The sequence below is a fragment of the Hipposideros armiger genome, unplaced genomic scaffold, assembly GCF_001890085.2.
Source record: "Hipposideros armiger isolate ML-2016 unplaced genomic scaffold, ASM189008v1 scaffold_1082, whole genome shotgun sequence".
NCBI lineage: Eukaryota > Metazoa > Chordata > Mammalia > Chiroptera > Hipposideridae > Hipposideros > Hipposideros armiger.
Window position 1 is genome coordinate 151,420 of NW_017732432.1, and position 20,809 is coordinate 172,228.

The 20,809-nt window shown below is 37.0% G+C and overlaps 1 protein-coding gene across 7 annotated transcripts in view; it reads left to right on the top strand.

The window, feature by feature from the left end:
* The window catches only part of ZC3H11D (zinc finger CCCH-type containing 11D), a 44,870-nt gene extending 24,300 nt beyond the window's left edge, over positions 1-20,570 (top strand). For 5 of the 7 annotated variants that reach the window (XM_019632119.1, XM_019632124.1, XM_019632118.1 and 2 more), the window contains 9 exons: positions 1,437-1,595; positions 2,539-2,616; positions 2,698-2,811; positions 4,686-4,796; positions 5,980-6,087; positions 8,936-9,040; positions 9,294-9,497; positions 11,703-11,795; positions 19,062-20,570. In XM_019632119.1, the coding sequence (XP_019487664.1) occupies positions 1,437-1,595; positions 2,539-2,616; positions 2,698-2,811; positions 4,686-4,796; positions 5,980-6,087; positions 8,936-9,040; positions 9,294-9,497; positions 11,703-11,795; positions 19,062-19,087 (998 nt within the window). In that variant the 3' untranslated portion in view covers positions 19,088-20,570. The remainder of the gene's footprint in view (positions 1-1,436; positions 1,596-2,538; positions 2,617-2,697; positions 2,812-4,685; positions 4,797-5,979; positions 6,088-8,935; positions 9,041-9,293; positions 9,498-11,702; positions 11,796-19,061) is intronic. The other 2 variants (XM_019632122.1, XM_019632123.1) reach the window with 2 other exon arrangements.
* Positions 20,571-20,809: the final 239 nt, after the last annotated feature.

Here is a 20,809-nt window from a genome sequence, read left to right on the forward strand (position 1 = left end):
GTTCAGCATCTTAGCTGTGGAGGGCAGTGTCACTGGCCCTCATATGTGGGATCCGAACCAGAGCCCTCTGGCGTCCCAAGCCAGCTCTTAACCAACGTGCCACTCGTCTGGCCTATCTGTCTCTCACTTTTACAGACCCTTGTGATTACTTTGTGCCCACCAAAATAATCCAGGATAATATGCCAATTTTAAGGTCAGCTGATTAGCAGTCTTAATTCCATCTGCAGTCTTAATTCCTCTTTCCCATATAATCTAATACATAGGTTATGGATATCCTGGGGTGGAGGGCATTATTCTGCCTACTACACTGTGATTTTCTCCTGATTGAAATGTGTACAAATCAATGTAATAGAGAAAGCCTTGTGTGTTTGTTCATCATGGTCTGATTAATCAGTAAAGCAGGATTTCTCTTTGGGCAAAGTGCTATAGTAAATTTTGTCATGAGTGAAGGGTAGACCTTCATGTTATAAAGTGGAGAAAGACTGTTGTGAATTCAGGCCTATTCTTAGACAAACCAATTTTAGGGGAATAAAGATGTGGAAATTGAGGATGGGGAATAGGATTGATTGCTTTCAAAGTATTGGAATGGCATATCCATGACCCAGGACCCCAGTTAGATAGATGATTGTTGTTTTGGGGCAGTGGTCTCCAAACTGGGCTGATTTTATAAACCTGAGACATTTAAAGCATTGTATCACATTCCAAGGCTTTAATCCAGACCTGCTAATTCAGAAGTTCAGAAAGCAAAGACCCAAGCGATGTTTTGAAAAATTGCTTTAGCTGATTGTGATAATTAGCCAGATTAGATAACTATTGGTTTAGAAAGCAAAAGGAGTCAAATTAGGAATGATAGAAGATACTTGTGTTCACTAGCCATTTCTATTATTAGCTGATTAGTTTTGAAGGTTACAGAACATATAAATATGACCTAGAGCTTTGGCCAGTTGAAACTACTGTGTAACCTATAGATAAATCTGAAAGTATCATTATTCTCACTTCCAATTAATCACCTCCAGCCACAGAACGCTAGAACCATTGGATATTTTCCTCTTTGGACACACATACTCTGCCATTATAAGCTATGCCTTATATGAGTTTGACTTTGTTAATTTGTCATAATGTGATAAGTTATATTCTTATCCCACAGATCTAATGTAAGACTATAGTAATGTTTGTGATCACTTTGCATTTACACCAAAAGTGTGATATATAAAGTCATGGTTATATATAAAGTCATGGTTATAATTACTATTTAAAGTCTATGAACTATTAGTATATTTTCCACCCTTACAGGCAAAATATTGATATTTTGTTAGTTTAATAACCTTTCCAGAAATAAGAAGAGACACCCTTTAACAAAGTATACAGTTAATTAGGCAGGCAATGGTTAATCATTGAATACTTTGATAAGACTGAAGTGTTGCATTTCTCTGTAGATATTGCACAACAGAAAGAAACTCAGGAAGAAACTCCACCCCTGATCCAGAGTCAGGAACCTCTGAAAACCCAGGAGAATATATCACAACCCATTCACCATCCTTTAGTGTTACAAACAAACTTTGAGGAAGAAGAAGAGGAAGGAGACGAGCAAGATGGTTAGTAAACTTTTTCTCAGATTTAAAATGAGCATTCGAAAATCTCATAATATTTTCTAAATAATTGTTTAATTATTAGAGGTTTATAACGTAATATGTAAGACAGATTTGAAGAGAAAATAGCTTTCAATTAAGTGTATTAAATTCATTATGTTCTTATTTGTTCTATATCTACACATGCTTATCATTTGGATCAGAAGGTTTTTGTTGTTTGGTGACTGAGAGACAGATCTCATGTTTAAATATGTACAGTTGCTCATAGGCATACTAATAAGTTATTTATATATAACTTAACATTGATATACATGTGTGTCCATCTGTTGATTACATGATTACAATATCTGTCTCATATTTAATCCTTTAAATTACAGAGATCCATAGAGTAGTTTATAATTTGTAAAGCCCCATCAGCTGCGTTATCCCAACCAACCTTTGCAAAAGTATAAACAAGATTAGAACCTGTTCTTTTTCATCCTAGTCTATTCTATTCATGCCTAGTACATGCCAATAAGTATGTACAAACAAAATAAGCATGCAGAAAACTGACCCTCACTCTGTTTGCCCTGGAATGTGACCTCCTGTGGGGTCCAGGCCACCATCGCTTCGGTCCTCAGGGTCCTGTTTTTGTCTGCTTTAGCTCCACATCTCGCATTCCTGCACTTTCCCTCTCCAACACTGTGAGTGCAATGTGTGAATTTAGATCTCCAGCTTCTCAAGACACCTAATGTATAATTAGTCATTTCTTTTCTCTTGACTCATTCTTTCTAATATGTGAAATATAGCAATTAGAAACATTTGCCAGGTTGCAAATTATGGATTTAAAAAATAAAATAAAAATAGTAATCCACCCATGAGAACAATGTTTGGGATTTTTTATTCTGGTTTATAAGTTTTCAGATTATTTGGCTTTGGGGCAATTTAATAAAAAATATATATCCTACAGATGCTTCTGGTTTATGGACAAAGACTCCTGAAGAAATTGAAGAAAAAAGAGCAATAAGGGAGATGTGTTATAAATCTGGTAAGCAATCAGATATTTGTGGGCTTTTTAATCCTCAATGTGACAAATATACTAACCATTACTTCTCTTCTGGGAGATTAGGTGAATACTACAGGTTTCATACTCCTACAGATACTTCATCATCAAAAAGCATAGACACTGCAGAAGAAAAGGAGTTAGAAAAGTCTTTGGAAAATGGCAGGGAATTGCAAGAAGGTAAGGAATTAAAAGGCAGCATTTCAAGCTGATGCACAAGAGATACTTGATGTGATAGTCTGTGAATTTTGTAAGATGTACTCTAGAGTTAAATGATAAATACCACATCAGAATTGACAGTGAGAAGAAGTGCTTTTATCAGATGAAAAGCTGTTATTAATATAATCATGCTTTCCCAGAGGAGCCACAAAATGAATAGACTTCATAAACACGTGGTGACACTACACACCCCTGGCAGTCATTCTGTAAATAATTGGATTTTACTGTTTTGTCTGTGAAAATAAATCTCCCTGTGAAATGGGTGTAGATTTGTCTTTATGAGTAAAAAGGACAGTGTAACCCTAGAAGGACACCAGATAGGTCACAGAATGATGTTAGTGGCAGAACAAGGGCACATTTGCTTATCGAATGAGTGCCTTCCGTGTTTCAGGCAATTTCGGGGGCAACGCAGGTGGGGAATCCAAGACTGTGCCTTTCATGGATCTTATATTTCGGTGAATCTGATTTTGCTCTTGGTGAACAATTTTTCCCTTGAAGGCAAAATAAGAACATTGTTTTCTGGATATAAAACCAGGAACTCAGAAAAATCCATGGATGCCGTAAGTTCATATAGTTTTCTTGCCCCTAGGATGAGCTGAAAGACAAGTTTTGTCATGGTGGGAGAGATTGGGATCCCTTCCTAACCCTTAAAAAAAAAAATCTCCCAGGATCACAATGAGCATAATAGGATAAAGAATAAACTACCTGCTTTGCAAGTGCATATGTGGCAAACCATTGAAACATATGGTGGGAGATCCCAGGAACATACCATTGGATAGTAGAACAATCAGAAAGAACTGGCTGATAGGTGGGAGCCATCTAGGGAAGGACAGCATGGCCCACATTACATACAAACACACCATCACAACAACAAAAAAACCCAGAACAACAACAAACCAAAAACAAAGCAAACAAGTTAACAATGAATATTGCAAATGGTAGATTATAAAGACAATTATATGCAATTTTGCTTTATATTATGGTTTTTAAAGCTTTTTATTTTTAAATAATTTCAGTCAATTCATGAGCACCCTTTATTCAGATTTCCCACCTCTTAGCATTTTACACATGTGATTTTTCTCTTTCTCTCTAAATATACACAGTGTTGTTATTACTTTTGAACTGTTTGAGAGTAAGGTTCAGTCATGCTGCCCCTACATAAATCTTACATAACTGTAGTATAAATATCAAAATCAGGAAATTGTCACGGACACAGTATTATATTATTTATAGACTTTTCTTTTTCTTTTTTACAAATTTCACCAATTGTGCCATCAATTCCTTTATAGCAAAATGAAGTTTTTCTCCTGGTTTAAAATCCAATCCTGAATCATGTGTTTCATTAGATTGTCACATTTCTTTTATCCTGCTTTTAAAGTTATTTTAGAAGAAAATTAGAGATGTGTAAGGAAAATTGTGAGAATTATTTATCACTGTATGATTAGCATGTTTAAGCCAATAGTAGACTTTAATACTTTTTTACTCAATTTGTCCATAGTAAATATATATAAACAAATAAACATTACAAAATTAATTATATAAAAATTAAATAAGCTAAATATGTTATATCCTCGTGATAGTGTTAGATTGCTTAAATTTTAAATTGCCTTTTTATAAATTATCCACATAGGAAAATAAATGTTTGATGCTTTCCTGGTAATTATAAAATTTGCTTAAAATTCAAGTATTTATAAATTTATTATTCATCATATCACTATAAACAATACTTGCATTAACTTTTAGGCTTTTTATTATCATCATGAACTCTGTCATAAACTTTTGTTAAGTACTTAATGGTTCCTAGAATGATTTTTATTTTTATTTTTTATTTCTAGGAGATGGTGTTACAGTTCCAACAAAATTCAGCCTTTCTGAAAAGCAGGGGGAGATGAAAGCATCATTGGATGGGAAACCAAGGACTGACATTGCTGCTTTTGAAAATGGAGGTGAGTTATTTCATTAGTGGTTGATTCAGTATATATCATCATATAATAAGTGAGTCTGAATTTTCTCTCATAACTAATTTTGTTTTGTCAAAATCTTTTTGACATTTTTGTTAATGGCTTTGGGTAAACTCTTTAAGGCCAGGAAGTATATATAATCACTTGCCATAGGTGAATCCCTGTAGTAGAATGTCTGGCAATTAATGTGCGCTCTGTAAGTATTTGTAGAATAAATGACTTTATGTTTAAACAATTAAATGACTGGATGGATGGAGAAATGTTTACAAAATTTACAGGTGACTGGAAGTTAATATGCTGGAACAATAAACCAAATTTAATAAGGTAAATAAACTCAACCTGGGATAAACAAAGTCTTCATTTAAGATCAAGACAATGTTAGATATTCTTCAAGTTGGCAAAGTCCTTACGTGATATAGATTATGAGGAAAAAAATAAATGTTTTTAGCCACAAGCTTTCAAAATGATTCAGTAATGTGTTTAGCTAACAAATAACTAAGGTAAACTCATATTGACTTATTAAGAGTAGTACAGGAAGATAATTAAATGTGGTAAGTCATTTAGAGTACTCAGCAGAGTGTCTGACATATAGAATAATGCTCCATAAATGTCAAATATTATTATACTAGTTTCACTGATTTCTATACAGGGCAGTCTACATTTGGATGTCACCTTTAATAAAGGTTACCTGAAACAATTCTTTTATGTTAAGTGACTTGTGTGGTAAAGCATCTGGAAATTAAGTTACATAAATAATATTTAATGCAGCTGTCGAGTATAGAAGACCTTTAAGGAACATAAAAACTACTTTCATATATCTGAAGATATTATATGAAAGATAAATTATATTTACATTGAATATCTCTAAATGGTGGTAAAGAGTGGAAGCAAACATTGTTATAAGTTAAAGGAAAATTAGTTGTGTTGACTGTAAATTTTCTTGCTTATCAATATGTAAGTGTATACATACTGTATATTCATATTCATATATATGCACATGTATTAATCTAAATATATATGATATATATTGAGATGGGGATGGTATCACTGGAAAGTATTTAAACAAAAGTGGACAAAAGGGATATTGTAGAGGAGGGTAACCCTGTATTAAAAGATAGTTGTACAACTTTCTGCCATCAATGCCATTGACACTAAAGTATTTTTATAGGAGGTGATTGTTACGTTCCACAGAGGATCATATTTCTTGAAGTAGATGAAAATCAACCTTTAACTGAAGAAAAAGAAATCACCATGTCAAAATATTCAAGTACTAAAGGTAATAGACCATTTATGATTTTAATCAATCTTTAATTTGGATCGATACATTAAGCATAAAGCTTGATTGTAATGGGCAAGGTAATTGATGCAATAGGCAAAGTAATAAATAAAGTCAAAAGCCCTAAGATTCCAGCCTGGCTACATCCCTAATTGATTGACCATGAGACCTTACCTAATTAGCCTGAAAAATTAGTCTGTTGGGCTATACCATTACTAGGAGTCTTGCTAGCTCTAAAGTTATTGGTTTTCTTACATAGTAATATCAAGTCATTTTCAGTTTCTTTTTCCAACTTCAAATACTCAGTACACATATGATTGAATTTTCTTAGAAAGCCTTGTGAACACTGTGAAGAGTTTTAATCTCATGATGACTTCACATTTAATAATTATTACTATCACCAGTGAATAATCCAGAGCTATGCTAATAAAATACACCCTCTATAGTTTTATGCTGCTTAGAATCCCCCAACTGGTACCTCTCTGCTGGGCGGCTCTCTTAATTACAGACTAAAAGTACAGCTGTCCTGTCATTAGAGGGCATCACATAGCCTCCATCCAATATTAACCAATTTAAACTACTGTTTTCCCATGAATAAATGTTCTTAAGAATAGGAAAAGGCACTGGTAAGGAAACTAAAAGATTCTAATGGAAAATTATATGTAAATCTTTCTTCTCTCTCTCTCACTTAGAGATGGAAACCTTCTGCCCAAGCCATCAAAAAATAAAATTAAAACAAAAACTAAAGCTACACTAATAACAGTACCCACCATCCACATGTGGCTGTTTAAATTTACGTTAATTAAAATTTAATAAAACAAAAAATTCAACTCTTCAGTTGCACTAGCCATATCTCAGGTGTTCAATATCTACATGTGACCAGCGGCTATCATTTCAGACAACACAGAGTTAAATTGTTTTCATCATTGTAGAAAGCTCTGTTGAGCAGCCCTGCTCTAAAGCATAGAACAAATGAAAGTTGTTACATTTAAACTATTTTTGGAACCTCAATTTAAATTGGCACATTTGATGTAAAATTGATAATCTTTTAATTATTGTATATGGAGTTATTAAAGATATTGCCAAATATGTATAACTTACATATTGAAGACAAGGCTATATTTCTGGATTTTTCATGTTTTGTTAGTAACAAAATTTGGGGACTCAGTGCAATCATTAGGGCATTTCAGTAATGCGTTCTAAAAAGTAATACACATACATATATTGTAAAGAGGTATGCCCATCATAGAATGTTTGAAAAGTGAAATACCAACTGAGACACTTCTTTTATTAATTAATACTGACATTTTATTTTCTTAATTTGCTTTAAAAGATAACAAGGACAGCCCTCATCCAAAGCGTTCCCTTACTACCCGACTAGTACCTACAGCGCATGTATTAAATGCTACTGAGAATATCAGTATGAAGTGCAGAGAGGACCCCTCTTCAAGTGAGAGCTCTATCTCTTTTGGGCCTTAGAAATATTTATCTTATCATGGATTTGTTTTGCTTATTTGAAATATAATTTTTTTAGAAGAAAAAAGATGGTTTAAAAGTTATTCAGGATTAAGAATTAAAGACAATATTTTTCTACTAACTCTGGCAATGAATTGTGATGTAGGTCCTAGTAAATAACATATTTTCCCACTATTTTAATTGAGGTATTAAAATTAAGAACATACTGCCTTCTCAAAAGATTCATTAGTATTGCATTTTAATTTAACCCATATTGGAATACATTGATGTGTTTTTATTATGTTTTGGATTTTTTCTTGATTTGACTTCTCCTCTCCATTTAGTACTTTGAGCTACTTTTCTTGATGCATGAAGACTTGTGAATCTTTCTCTCCATTTCTCTTCATCCTCCTTTCCCTTATTTTATTTATTGAACCCATATAATATTCTTGGATCCCAGCTAAGCACTAAGGGAACTATGATGGTTTACCCCCAAGAAGCTCAGTTTAGTGGCACTTGTTAAAAATAAGATTTCCAAATCCGAGGAGTGGTAGCTTGAGAGTAAGGGTGGAGCATCTTGTTTGGAGAGGAGGCAGTAATCAATTTCTTTGAAGCCCTGATGCTTACGCTGAGAGCTATGATAGACAGCGAATGTAACCTACATAGTGCATATCCGGTTCATTTTCTCTGCACATTAGTTGTGCATGTTCAGGATCTCTGCACAGAGAAATAACAAAAAATGCCCCTCTATACGAAATTGTTTAAAGATTCTCTGGAGAAATGTATCTTAAAAATTCCTGGAAAACTGAGTATGCATATAACATTTTTGATGAAAAAACATGCAAGTAAAAAGTGAATAATTTAGTGATGTTAGCACTTACAGATTCTGATTATTCAGTCTTGTTTCACCAAACTATCTGTACACAAAGCTTGTTAAGATCTTAAAAGGTTAAGGAAAAGTCACTGAAAGTATTTTACGTTAATCCAACTTCTTAAGTAGTAGTAGTTTTGGGTAAAAATGTACAAAAAGATTTACGTTCAAAATAATTCTAAAACTACATAAAGTAACATTGTAATGAGAGATAGACATAATTATATTTGGAATGTAATTTTATGTTCTTTTAAGTGAATCTACACGTTCCTTTGAAGAAAAGCATTTTTCTCTGAGGAATGCTACTTATAGAAAGTTTTCTCATCTATTTTCAAGATAGATTTCTTTTTTTGGTAGTTAAAAATAAATCACCCTTTGTTCTAGAAATTAAAGTATTAGGGTGTTGAATTTATTTTTTCTCTTACTTGACATGTGAATGCACAGATATGTAATTATCAATACAGTAATTTTCAGATGCAAGCATCTCTTTAAAAAACTGTAACAATTTGTATCTCCTCTAAGTGAATAATGTCCAGCCAGTGAGGAAGCCTCATTTTAAAGGCATGAAAAAAAGAAAATGGATTTATGATGAACCGAAGAACTTTCCCAGCCCAGGAATGCGGAGAGGTATGGTGTCTATATATTTGATATTCCTAAATTATAACTTGAAAAGAGATTAAATATCAAATAACATTTTATACCTGAAAAACAAATCACCATTGTGTAATATGTTATTTTAGATATCAACTCAACTCCAATAAACTTAGTTCTTTTAGCTTGCATTGTCTTCGACTGTGCTATGAAACACTTAAAGTACAGTATGTTATTTAGAGTATGAAACCAGCTCGTTTTATCCCTCCTTTTCTCCTTTCTTTTATAGCAGTACAGGCCCCAAATCCTAAAAGTAAAATGAGTTACCATCGCAACAATAAAACCAGAAATGCTGAAAATGCATCTTCTATCCGTGTTCAGAGCGAAGCTGTCAAGACTGTCTCATTAAATGCACCTCACCGTAGCAGGCCCACAAATGGGTTCTCCAATCAGGTCCACGTTCACAAGGAACCCAAACTCCACCTCTGTCCAGGTGAAGCTCCTTACTTATATGGTTCACTCATGTCTGTGGTTTGCATTCTCATGGAATTTCCTAATGCCCCAACTCATCTTCATTGCTGCCTGCTCCCCTCTTCCTTTTCCAAGCCATCACCACTACCTTAGAAAACCTGTGAGAGCATTTCTTCCATGTGAAATCGTGCACATGATTTAAAGGATATGGAGGAAAACATGTTGGCGCAGATGACTTGACATTGAACCTCCCTAGAGCTTTTCTTCAGAGCGCTGCACTTTGTTCCCCCTCGATAGCTTTATTTCACTCTTGAGGATTATTTTCAAGTAGTCGACATTTTCTTGTTCCACTAACTGCATTGTTCAATTATCACTTTCAAGCGAATGCCTTGGCTTTTCTTTAGACCTTCATGGTTCCTTTCTGAAAAGGTTAGTTTGCGGGTTAACTGAAATATTTTTGACAACCGCTCATCTCTCCCACCATGGAAAGATTGCTTCTAACTCATTTCAGCGTGTAATAGCCAAAATCATAGTATATGTCAGGAAGTACAAGGCCACAAGGGAGGAGGGAATCAAATCTCATTTTCTTCCTGTCTCACGAATTTTGCTCTTTTGAAGGTGGGTTTCACATTTCTCACTTAACAAAACGCCACTCAATCCCTGTCGTTTCATGTTTATATTCATTCACAGTCTAGTTAGTGGGGTACTGAATGTTGTGTACTTTGTAAAACTTAAGTAAAAACTGTGTCTCTTTTATGTCCTTTCTTTTATAATTCAAATAGAAGTTAGCTTTATTTAAAATGTTTTTCTTCTATTTGTTTTTGAATAGAATGATGTATGAATTTATATATAAAAATAAGGAGATTCTTAGGTGAAATTGACTTTTTTTGTTTTTTAAAGATTTAATGGGGAGAATCGGGGAAGGGGAACAGACAAGTTGCTGTCCTTTTGTTCTTCAGTCTAGTTGTGGAGGATATTGCTTCACTAGCCCATGTTGGTATTATCATTGCGCTCTTCCAGGGTGAGGCAGTCACTCGCCGGCCATTGAACGGCTGCTTATGGCAGCTCACAGTAGCTCACACCTGCTGCCAGCCAGCCCCACTGCAGCCTACGCCATTGCCGGCGACTCACGGCAGTCCAGCTCCGGGTTGAGCTGTTGTTCACCATCTTAGCTGTAGAGGGTGCAGCGTCACTGGCCCTCATGTGGGATCCGAACCGGGACCCTGCTGCTCAGAGCTGGCATCCCAAGCCAACTCCTAACCAAAGCGCCACTCGGCTGGCCCTGAAATTGGCTTTTAGTTTTATTTCTTACTATTATTATTTTATTATTAATTTCATTATTATTTTACTATGAGTAGATGGCTGTGCACAATACAATGACTACCAGAATAGTTTGGTGCCATTGTCTACATTTGTGTTAAGGTGGTTGTGGTTACACTTATTATTGCTTTTGCATTATTAGTGAAAATGTTAGCACAGTGAAAACAGCAAATAAATTTTTAGTATTGTTATGGACCAGGCTTTGAGAATCACAGCTGCATAGTAATATTATACTTGAAAACACAAATACAACATTGTTAGATAATAGTTCAAATATAGAGCTGTTAGAGGAACTCAGTATATAAATGCTTTGGTTTCCTGGGACAGTGAGTTCATTACAGCAGGGCAGTCACTGCCATCATGGGAGTCACTTCGTGAAAGGAAAAGGGAACAGGAATGTACCTCCTAGGTCTCCTTCCTTCCTTCCCTCCCTCCCTCCCTTACTGCCTCCCTCCCTTCCTCCCTCCCTCCATCCCTCCCTCCCTTCTTCCCTTCTTCCCTTCTTTCCTTCCTCCCTTCATTCCTCCCTCCCTTCCTTTCTTCCTTCCTCCCTTTCTTTTCTTCTAACTCTACAAATATTAGCAGAATTATATGTAAAATCATTGTAAAGCAAGGCAATTAAATATTTTGATCACATCTAGAAACCATACCTTCCTCTAGCTGAGTGTCATGGAAGAGAGCCTTATTTGAGGACATTAACAGCCAATGAAGAGATGTGTAACCCTATTCGTTGATAACTTAAATAGTCTTAATAAATTCACTTGTGTTCCTGATCCCTTAGCTTTGAAATGGTAAAATGAATTACTTAGAGAATAAATTCACCTTGCGATGTTTATAACTTTGAAAACTCCTGGAATATGATTTTAAAGTTATACAATATTTAATTTCAATCTTCTTTTTTTCCCAGATAAATATATGTCAACGTCATATAATGGTTCAGCCTGGCGAAAAAGAATTCCTTTTTCAAAAACATATTCAAAAACTGAAAAGTTATATATAGGTAAATATTTATTAGTGATCTTAATGTATCATACAATTCTAAAACTGAATGACAAGTTTTTAAGCCCAAGGAACATATTTTAGAAAATTTAGAAAATTTTCATGATATAAGTGAACATAATTACTTGGAGTTTAGTAGATCTATTTTTAAAAAAAAATTTATTAAAAGTATCGCTAACATGCAACATTATATCAGTTTCAGGTGTACATCATAATTGTTCAACATTTTATATGCCTGAAGAAGTGATCTCCATGATAAGTCTGGCAACTATCTGACACCATACCATTACTGTCACAATATTAGTGACTATATTCTCTATGCTGTACATTACGTCCCCATTGACTTACTTGTTTTATACCTGGAAATTTGAACCTTTTATTCCCCTTTACCTTCCCCCCCATTTTAATTTTTCAATTACAGTTGACATTCAACATTATTTTATATTAATGTGAAGTGTACAGTACAGTGGATAGACATTTATATAATTTAAGAAGTGATTCCCCTGATTAGTCTAGTACCCACCTGGCACTATATATACTTATTACTATATTATTAGCTATATTCCCTATGCTGTACTTTACATCCCCATGACTATTTGTAACTACTAATTTGTACTTGTTCATCCCTTCACCTTTTTCACCCTGTCCCCCAAACTCCCTCCCATGTATCACCCTGATATATCTAGTACCCATCTGACACCATACATAGTTATTACAATATTATTGAGTTTATTCCTTATACTATACCCTACATCCCCATGACTACCTTGTAACAAACAATTTGTACTTCTTAATCCCTTCCCCTTTTTTCACCCACTCCCTCAACCCCCTCCCATCTGGAAGCCATCAAAATGTCCTCTATATCTATGAGTATGTTTCTGTTTTGTTTCTTTGTTTATTTTGTTCTTTAGATTCCACATATAAGTGAAATCACATTGCATCTATCTTTCTATGACATACTGCTCTCAGCACAGTACCCTCCAGGTCCATCCCTGCCACTACAGATGGCAAGAAGCCATTCCCTCAGGTTCACGGCCAAGCAATATTCCACTGTATATATGTACTGCCTCCTCTTTATCCTTTCATCCATCTATGGACACCCAGGCTGCCTCCACATCTTGGCCATTGTAAACAATGCTGCAATGAACATATGGATGCACACGTCCCCTGGAATTAGCATTTTGGGTTTCTTCAAATAAATACCCAAAAGTGGGATTACTGGGTTCTTCTTTGTCTCTTACTATAGCCTTTGTTGTAAAGTCTATTTTGTCTGGTATAAGTATTGTTACCCCAACTTGTACTTTTTTTATTTTTCCATTTTCATTTTCATCTTCATGAAATAACTTTTTTTCATCCCTTTACTTTCAGTCTGTTTGTGTCTTTCAATCTGAAGTGAGTCTCTTGCAGGCAGCATATGTAAGGGTTTTGTTTTCTTATCCATTCAGCCACCCTTTGTTTTGATTGGAGCATTTAATTCATTTACCTTGAAAGTATTACCTTGAAAGTAATTGTTGATAGATACATAGTTATTGCCATTTTATTATTCATATTATATATATGAAGTCTCTCTAACATTCTTTGTAATAGTGGTTTGGTGGTGATGAACTCCCTTAGCTTTTTCTTGTCTGGGAAGCTCTTTATCTGTCCTTTGATTTTAAATGATAGCTTTGTTGGGTAGAGTAGTCTTGGTTGTAGATCCTTGCTTTTCATCACTTTGAATATTTTTTGCCAATTCCTTCTGGCCTGTAAAGTTTCTCTTGAGAAATCAGCTGACAATCTTAAGGATGCTCCCTTTTAAGGTACTGGTTGCCTTTCTTTTTCTGATTTTAGGATTCTCTCTTTGTCTTTAACCTTTGCTATTTTAATTATAATGTGTCTAGGTGTGGGCCTGTTTGGGTTAATCTTGTTTGGGACCCTCTTCACTTTCCTGGTCTTGTATGTCTGTTTCCTTTACCAGGTTAGGAAAATTTTCAGTCATTATTTCTTCAAATAGGTTTTCAATCCTTTGCTTTCTCTCTTCTCCTGGTACCCCTATGATGTGAATGTTGTTACGCTTGATGCTGTCCCAGAGATCTCTTAATCTATCCTAATTTTTTTAAGTCTTTTTTTCTTTTGCTGTTCCAATGGGATGTTTTCTGCTACCTTTCTTCCAAATCACTGATTCAATCCTCTGCTTCATGTAGACTGCTGGTGATTCCTTCTAGCACATTCTTTTTATTTATTTATTTTTCAATTGGGGTATTGGGGACGGGGACCAGCCAAGTTGTTGCTCTTAGTTGTGGAGAGTACCAGTCACCACCTGGCTGCGCATCAGCAGCTTGTGGCCTCTAAGCTCAATGTGATATGTTCAGTCTTAGTTGCAATTGGGCATAGCCACCATCCCATGAGGGACTCGAACCAGCAGCCTTGTTGTTAAGAGCGCATGCTTTATCCACTGAGCCATCTGGGTGGCAGCTCAGCTCAAAGTGCCGAGTTCAGTCTTAGTTGCAGGTGGGTGTAGCCCACCATCAAACAGGAAGTCTTGTTGTTAGAAGCATGTGCTCTCACCAACTAAGCCATCCTGCCACCTGTTGGCAGCTCAGTGGTAGCTCAGCTTGGGTGCAGCGTCACTGGCCCATGTGGGAATCAAACTGGCGGCCCTCTTGCTCAGAGCTCATGCTCTTAAGCTAACTCTTAACCAACTGAGCCACTTGGCTGGCCCATAGCACATTCTTCATTTCAGTTATTTTCTTCATTTCTGAATGGTTCTTTTTTATGATTTCTGTGTCTTTTTTTATGCTTGCTATCTCTTTGTTGAAGTTCTAAGTTCATTGAGTATCTTTATAACCATTGTTTTGAACTCCATATCTGGTACGTTGCTTTCCTCTGTTTTGTTTAGTTCTTTTTCTGGAGTTTCCTCCTGTTCTTTCATTCGGGACATATTTCTTTGTTTCCTCATTTTGGCTGCCTCCCTGAGTTCGTTTTATTAGGTAGAGCTGTTAAGTCTCCCAGCCTTTCTGGGTAGCTTTATGTAATAGGGGTCCTGTGGGGCCCAGTGGCCCAGTCTCCCTGATCACCTGCACTGGGTGTTCCAGGAGTGTCCCTTGTGTGAGTTGTGTGTGCCCTCCTGTTAGTTACAGTTGAGCCTTGCTTGCTATTAGCAAGTCAGTGGGTGGCATTGGCCCTTAGGCTTATTGGCTGTGGAGTTTGGCCATGACCACAGCTTATGGGCTGCTGTGCGGGGGGCTTACCCCAAGGAGAGAGATTCACCCCAGTGGGCTCTGGTGCCTGTTGAGATGACCCTTTGTGTGTGCCACTTGTTGAGCTAGTTGGGTGGTGTTCTGCTGTGGTCTGAAGCTAACCTCCAAGTATGTTGGTCCCTAGGGACTTGTGAGAGGGGCTTTGTTGCAGGCCCAGGTCAGCCACTGCCTGTGACTGGCAGGGGACTACCTGGTAGTAGCTACAAAGTGATCCACAGTTGATTGCTGCCTGTGCTCCACCTGGAGGCCTATAGAAGAGGCCACGCTGCAAACTGAGGACAGCTGCCACCAGTACTGGGCCTGGGGTAGCTCCACAAAAAGCCAGGACGTGTTGAGGGCTGCTGCCACCTGCTGGCTACCATAAGGTTTAGCTGCCGATAAAGCCTCATGTGGTTCAAAGTTGGGTGAGTCAGGGTCTCAGTGAATCAGCAGATTAGAGCAGCAGAGCTCACAGGCCAATCAGACTCAGATTTAGCCTGTGGGGGCGGGCTCAACACAGGAAAGACGGCGCCCACCTGCACAGGCATAGGACCCCACACTGGGCCAGTGAGGACTGTCCCTCCAGCCTTCACTTGCAGCCACACTCCTTGGTCTGCTTCCCGTTCATCTCCGAGGTCCTCCGAGTCATTGTCCCTCCACCAGAGCCCAGGGTAAGTGCCTGCTTGGGCCCTTAAAGAGGACATCTAGGTTTCCCACAGCCTCCCATCCCATCCAGACTATTGGAATCCCCACTATTTTTCACGGCCAGATGTTGTGAGGGCTCCTCGTCTCAGCACCACTTTTCCAGGTTGGTGGGGCTTGGTGTGGGGCTTGCAGTCCCTTGCTTCTCCATGGGGAACCTCTGTGGCCAAGATATCCCTCCCAACTTTCCTCCCGCACACAGAGGTTTGAGGCTGGCTCCGTTTTGTATCTCCGCCCGTCCTACCAGTCCTAATGTGGCTTCTTCTTTATATCCTTGGTTATAAAACATCTGTTCAGCTAGACTTCAGATGGTTCTCCAGGTTGATTGTTCTATAATTTAGTTGTTTTTTTTGTGGGTTCACAGGATGAGGCAAACACAGCATTTATCTACTCTGCCATTTTGGATCTCCAAGTTTAGTAGTACTTTGTCTACTAGCAATTTAACTTTACTTTGTTTTATTGTGTTCTCTTTTACCTATTCTTATTGTTATCAGAATCTTTTGGTATATTTCTCTCTTTAGCTCCAAATGTAGCAGTTGCAGCAATTATATGTTAAGATGCATTTTTGATTGAACTACAAAGCAAATATATACAACAGTATTTTGACACAAAGTATTAAAGCCCTACTATATCTACCACAGACAAATATTGGTTGGTAGAGACTGTCAGGGCCTCTAAGATGAAGTTTCCAGGCCACGAAGTTTAGAGAGACTATGGTCTCCCTCTTGTTGTGCTCTGTTCTCTGGGAGGGTGTGGGGATCTTGGGAACCTCACCAGGATAGAGGTTTGTAGCACACTTGACCTCAGTTTGTTCTTTTGCTAAAAACCTTAGTATCTTCTCCTAGTTATCCTGGGGCTGGCTCAGTGGGTTTGGAAAAACCACACAGGATAAATTGATGGTTTCAGTACTTCTCAGAAACCTGAACCTTTCAGAAAAAGTTCTAGATAGGGAGTCCCTGCCTAAATCAGTAGCCTAGAACTTGCAGAATCATCTGGAATCCATATGCTCTGATACAAGAGCTTCCCAGAATGAACCAGAACATATCCAGACTAGAAACGGTTCCTTTTCCAAAATAAATACCTGGGATCTTCTAAGGCAATATTTCTCTAAACTCTTTTGACTGCAACTGTGACATAATATACAGACTTGTATATGTAGTTATGTACTGGAGTCAATTGCTTATTTTTTCCCCCATCTCTCCCCAAAACATATTGTACTTCAAGAGAACTTTGCTGTAGCATGATTCAATTGACTATAGTTTCTCTTAACTTCGTATGGGTTTTCACATGTTGTTGTACTTAATTTGGGGGTGAAGGAGGTGAAAAGTCGATGAAAATCCTGACTAAAACTACAAATTGTCGAGCCACATCTTTTTCTCCCATGGTTTCCTTGTGGGTGGGATACTTTTTGGAGTTTTGAAGGATGTGCTCCCCACCCCTGCCCCATCCCAGTGACCGTTCTTGTATCCCAGCAGCCTTCTCCCCACCCCTCCCAGATAGTTAAACATGAGTTGCAGAAGGACTTGGGGGAGGAAGGTTCACTTCAGAACATGAAACATGTACCATCCATGTATGGCACAGGAAAGGGGTTTTGACAGGAGATGTGAGCCGCTGAAACCACTTTTTTCTTTCAATCTGAAGAGTAATGAGGAAAGTATGGAGTGGCAGCAAGAGGCCAGATACAGTGTGGAGCCACTTATTAGGCACAATTCTCCCACCACCTCCAGCTATGCTAGACCCCAGACATAGAAAGATCAATGATAGAATTCCCCTTGAAGTTTATAAGAATCTGAGCATAAAGAGGATCTGCATCGCACTTCTCAAATGCAACCTGGGGGAAGGGCCAGCCATGTGTAACATGAGAGGGCTGGAGATAGCCTCTTGAGATTTCCAAACTCGAAGGTTTCTTAAGAGCACATCATATATCCTGTGAGATTCCAGTCAGAATGAGCACCTGGATGAAAGGACCAGTAGATCTACACAAAATCTCCTGGCTGGGAGTGACTGAGGGGATGACATCAGAAAGATGCTTTAGTGGGGGGACCCTATTGGAGGGGAAGGCTCAGCTGGAATCTCAACAGATTGCTCTGCTAGGGAGTTGATGAGAAGCCATCATCATCTATCAATCAAACCCTTGTTACTTGAAGTACGACCTGAGCACCACCAGCAATGACATCATCTGGGAGCTCATTAGAAATGTGGAATCTCCATCTCGTACCTGCTGAATCAGAATCTGCATTTTAACAAGAGCCCCAAGTGATTAGGAGGCACATTAAAATTTGAGAAACCTTAGACTATGTTATCTGGACCACCATTCACCTCAGCCCATGACCCAGATCTTGTTGAGGCACAAGATTGTTGAGATGACATTCTCTTCCTAGTTGTCACAGCAACAACCATCCTCCCCTATCCCAATCCTAGAAATTGGGATAAGCAGCAGGGAGGTGGGGGAGGGAGAAAAACCCTGAGAAAGAATATCAAATCTAAATGTAATTAAAATAGAAATGTGAAATAACTAAGAAATCACTGAATTTAACAAAGTGTATATGCAAAGGACCAGATAAGTTTTCTACATCAGGCAGCATGGGATTTACAGTAAAAAAAATTACAATTATAACAAAATGAAATTAGCTTTTGTATTACCTGAGCTATAGACTGGGAAACTCATAACTCCTAGACTCTTATCCTTTCCAATTGTTTTCATCACCAGAATAAGAGAAAGATTAGCTTGTATTTCCTCCCTGGTACTTCCTGCTAGGGCACAGAGAAGTGACATAAGCATTACCCAGTGGACAGATGGACTGCCACTAGTCTATTCCTCCAAGAAATATCTAGGTACCGAGGCCACAGAAGTATAAATGGATGAGAGGAGCCTTTTGGGAAAATGTCATTGAGTACTATAAGGATAATGCAATAGGAGAGAAAAATGTGTCTTTGGGAATTGTGGGAAGAATCTGAAGACAATTAGAGGTGTCATTCTCATTGCTAGCCTTCCCTTGGGGCCACATGTCCTTTCTGATAGGGATATAACTGATGTGACTGGAGGTGCCTATCTCTTAAGATGAAACATTTATTCTGTTCATTCTGAGTGCCCCATGGTGCAGCTTTATATATAGTGTTATTTCCAATCCATCCATCCCTCCCTCCAATTCAAAACACAGTAAGCTTCGGAAAGAAGTAGGATTAGATTGAATGGCATTTTGAAAACTTATGAATTAAAACAATGGCTCACTATTTGTTTTGCCTTTAGATTTATGGTAAATAATTAGCAAAAGACATGCAAAATGTTGGTACCCTGAAGAATGATGGAAAAGAAAATAATTGCAATAATTTGTGTGTTTTATTAGAGCCAAGAAGAAATGGGAGCAAGTAAACCTGGAGATTGAGAGAAGAGAAAAATGAGAAAAGAGGAAAGTGCCAAACATCATCTGATTTACAATCAAAAATGAAAAGTCAAAGGATGAGATATTCAAGTACTGCATACTGTATACTGGGTAGTCAAAGATGATAAAATGCAAATTCTGAAAATAAGGTGCAGGAAGTACATTGTGCTGTTTCAAAACTGATAAAAATGTAAATTGCAAACAGCTGCCTGTGTATTTATATAGGTCTGGAATTCATTTGATGCATTACCACAAACATTTAATAAAATTTGAAAGTTTGACAATTAAAATCATTCTTTAATTGTAAACTAAGTTGGATTGCACAGATTGAGGAGTGAAATTGTGTCTTTGATCTCTGTTTTGCAATATTCTTTATGGAAGAAACCTCCCATTTTCTTTCTGTCCCTAAGTTTTAAGCTGGGCCTTCAGTAATAATAACAGATAAAGTGTAAAAAAATTCAGTGCAGTCCCAGGGTTACAGCTTGGTGATGAGTATGTTAGAGGAATTCCAATAGAAATACACTTTGATGTGTTGTAGAGACAGATTGGTTTATTATGCACTGCAGTTGCTGAACAATGTCTTATAATTGACAACTACAAAATCTCTCTGCTGAGATATGCTACATTCAATACTGAAAAACAAACATTTTCTTACTGTGTAAACAAAAATTATACAACCGCATTTGAGAAAAAGACTTGTTAAAGGGGAAAAATGTGAATTAATAATCTGTTGTCCCAAAAGTCTTTGTGAGGTTTTAAGCCTTTTATAACTCCAGAAATATAAATGCTTACAAATGTAGGCGAAACATCATTGAAAACTTATTTCCATTTCTTTTGCACTTGTTTAGAATTGTGTATCTTGAATAATATTTTTAATTTAATTTTTAAAATTGCATCTGCAGAGTGACTGAAACAAAAACTTAAAATTAAAAATGTATTCTTCACATGTAAAGACAAATATGAGAACAGTGTAAGTAATTAATTTGTCAAATGATGTTTTTGTAAGTTTGTAGCCTTAGTACTTCTGAGTTCATTAAAGCTCAAAACTTCACTAAGACTTGGGACATCTTGTGGTTATTGGTAGTCTCTTGTTTAATATTTATTGGAGGTGGGGATCAGGGTTCTTAGAAACTTTTTACTTTAAAACATTTTATAAGATATGATTCCAGCTTGTAGCGTAATAAACCTAGTTTCTGGCTTCTAATGGTGCTCTCTCTACCCACTTTCAAAAACATGAGGATCTAGTCATTTTGTGTTCACAAATAGAGTAAATAGAAATGAAAACTGTGCCAGCAAAATACCTTCCTGAGATAGATTTGAGAGGGATGCAAGAAAAGAGCTGAGTTGAAAAGCTGTCTGGATGGAGGCTCATAGGAAACATCCTATATTTCCACTTAACAAATAGATCTGTGGCTTTCCAAAGTTTCAACTAGTGATGGAGAAGGAAGAGTTCTAAGAAGGCAATTCACAACATTTTTCTTGAGGTACAGATTCTTAGTCTGTATCTTTATTACATCCTCACTAAACCATCAGTGAGGAATGAAAAAAAAAAAACGTGAAGGAGTGCTTGAATGTCATTCTTCTGAATGTGTTTGTTATTGCCCAATACATGGACATTTTTATTATGATAAATTTTGTCTGAAGGACCAAGTAAATGATGGAATTAACCAACGTATTTTTATATGTGTGATTTAGGGAAGAGGTAATTGGTT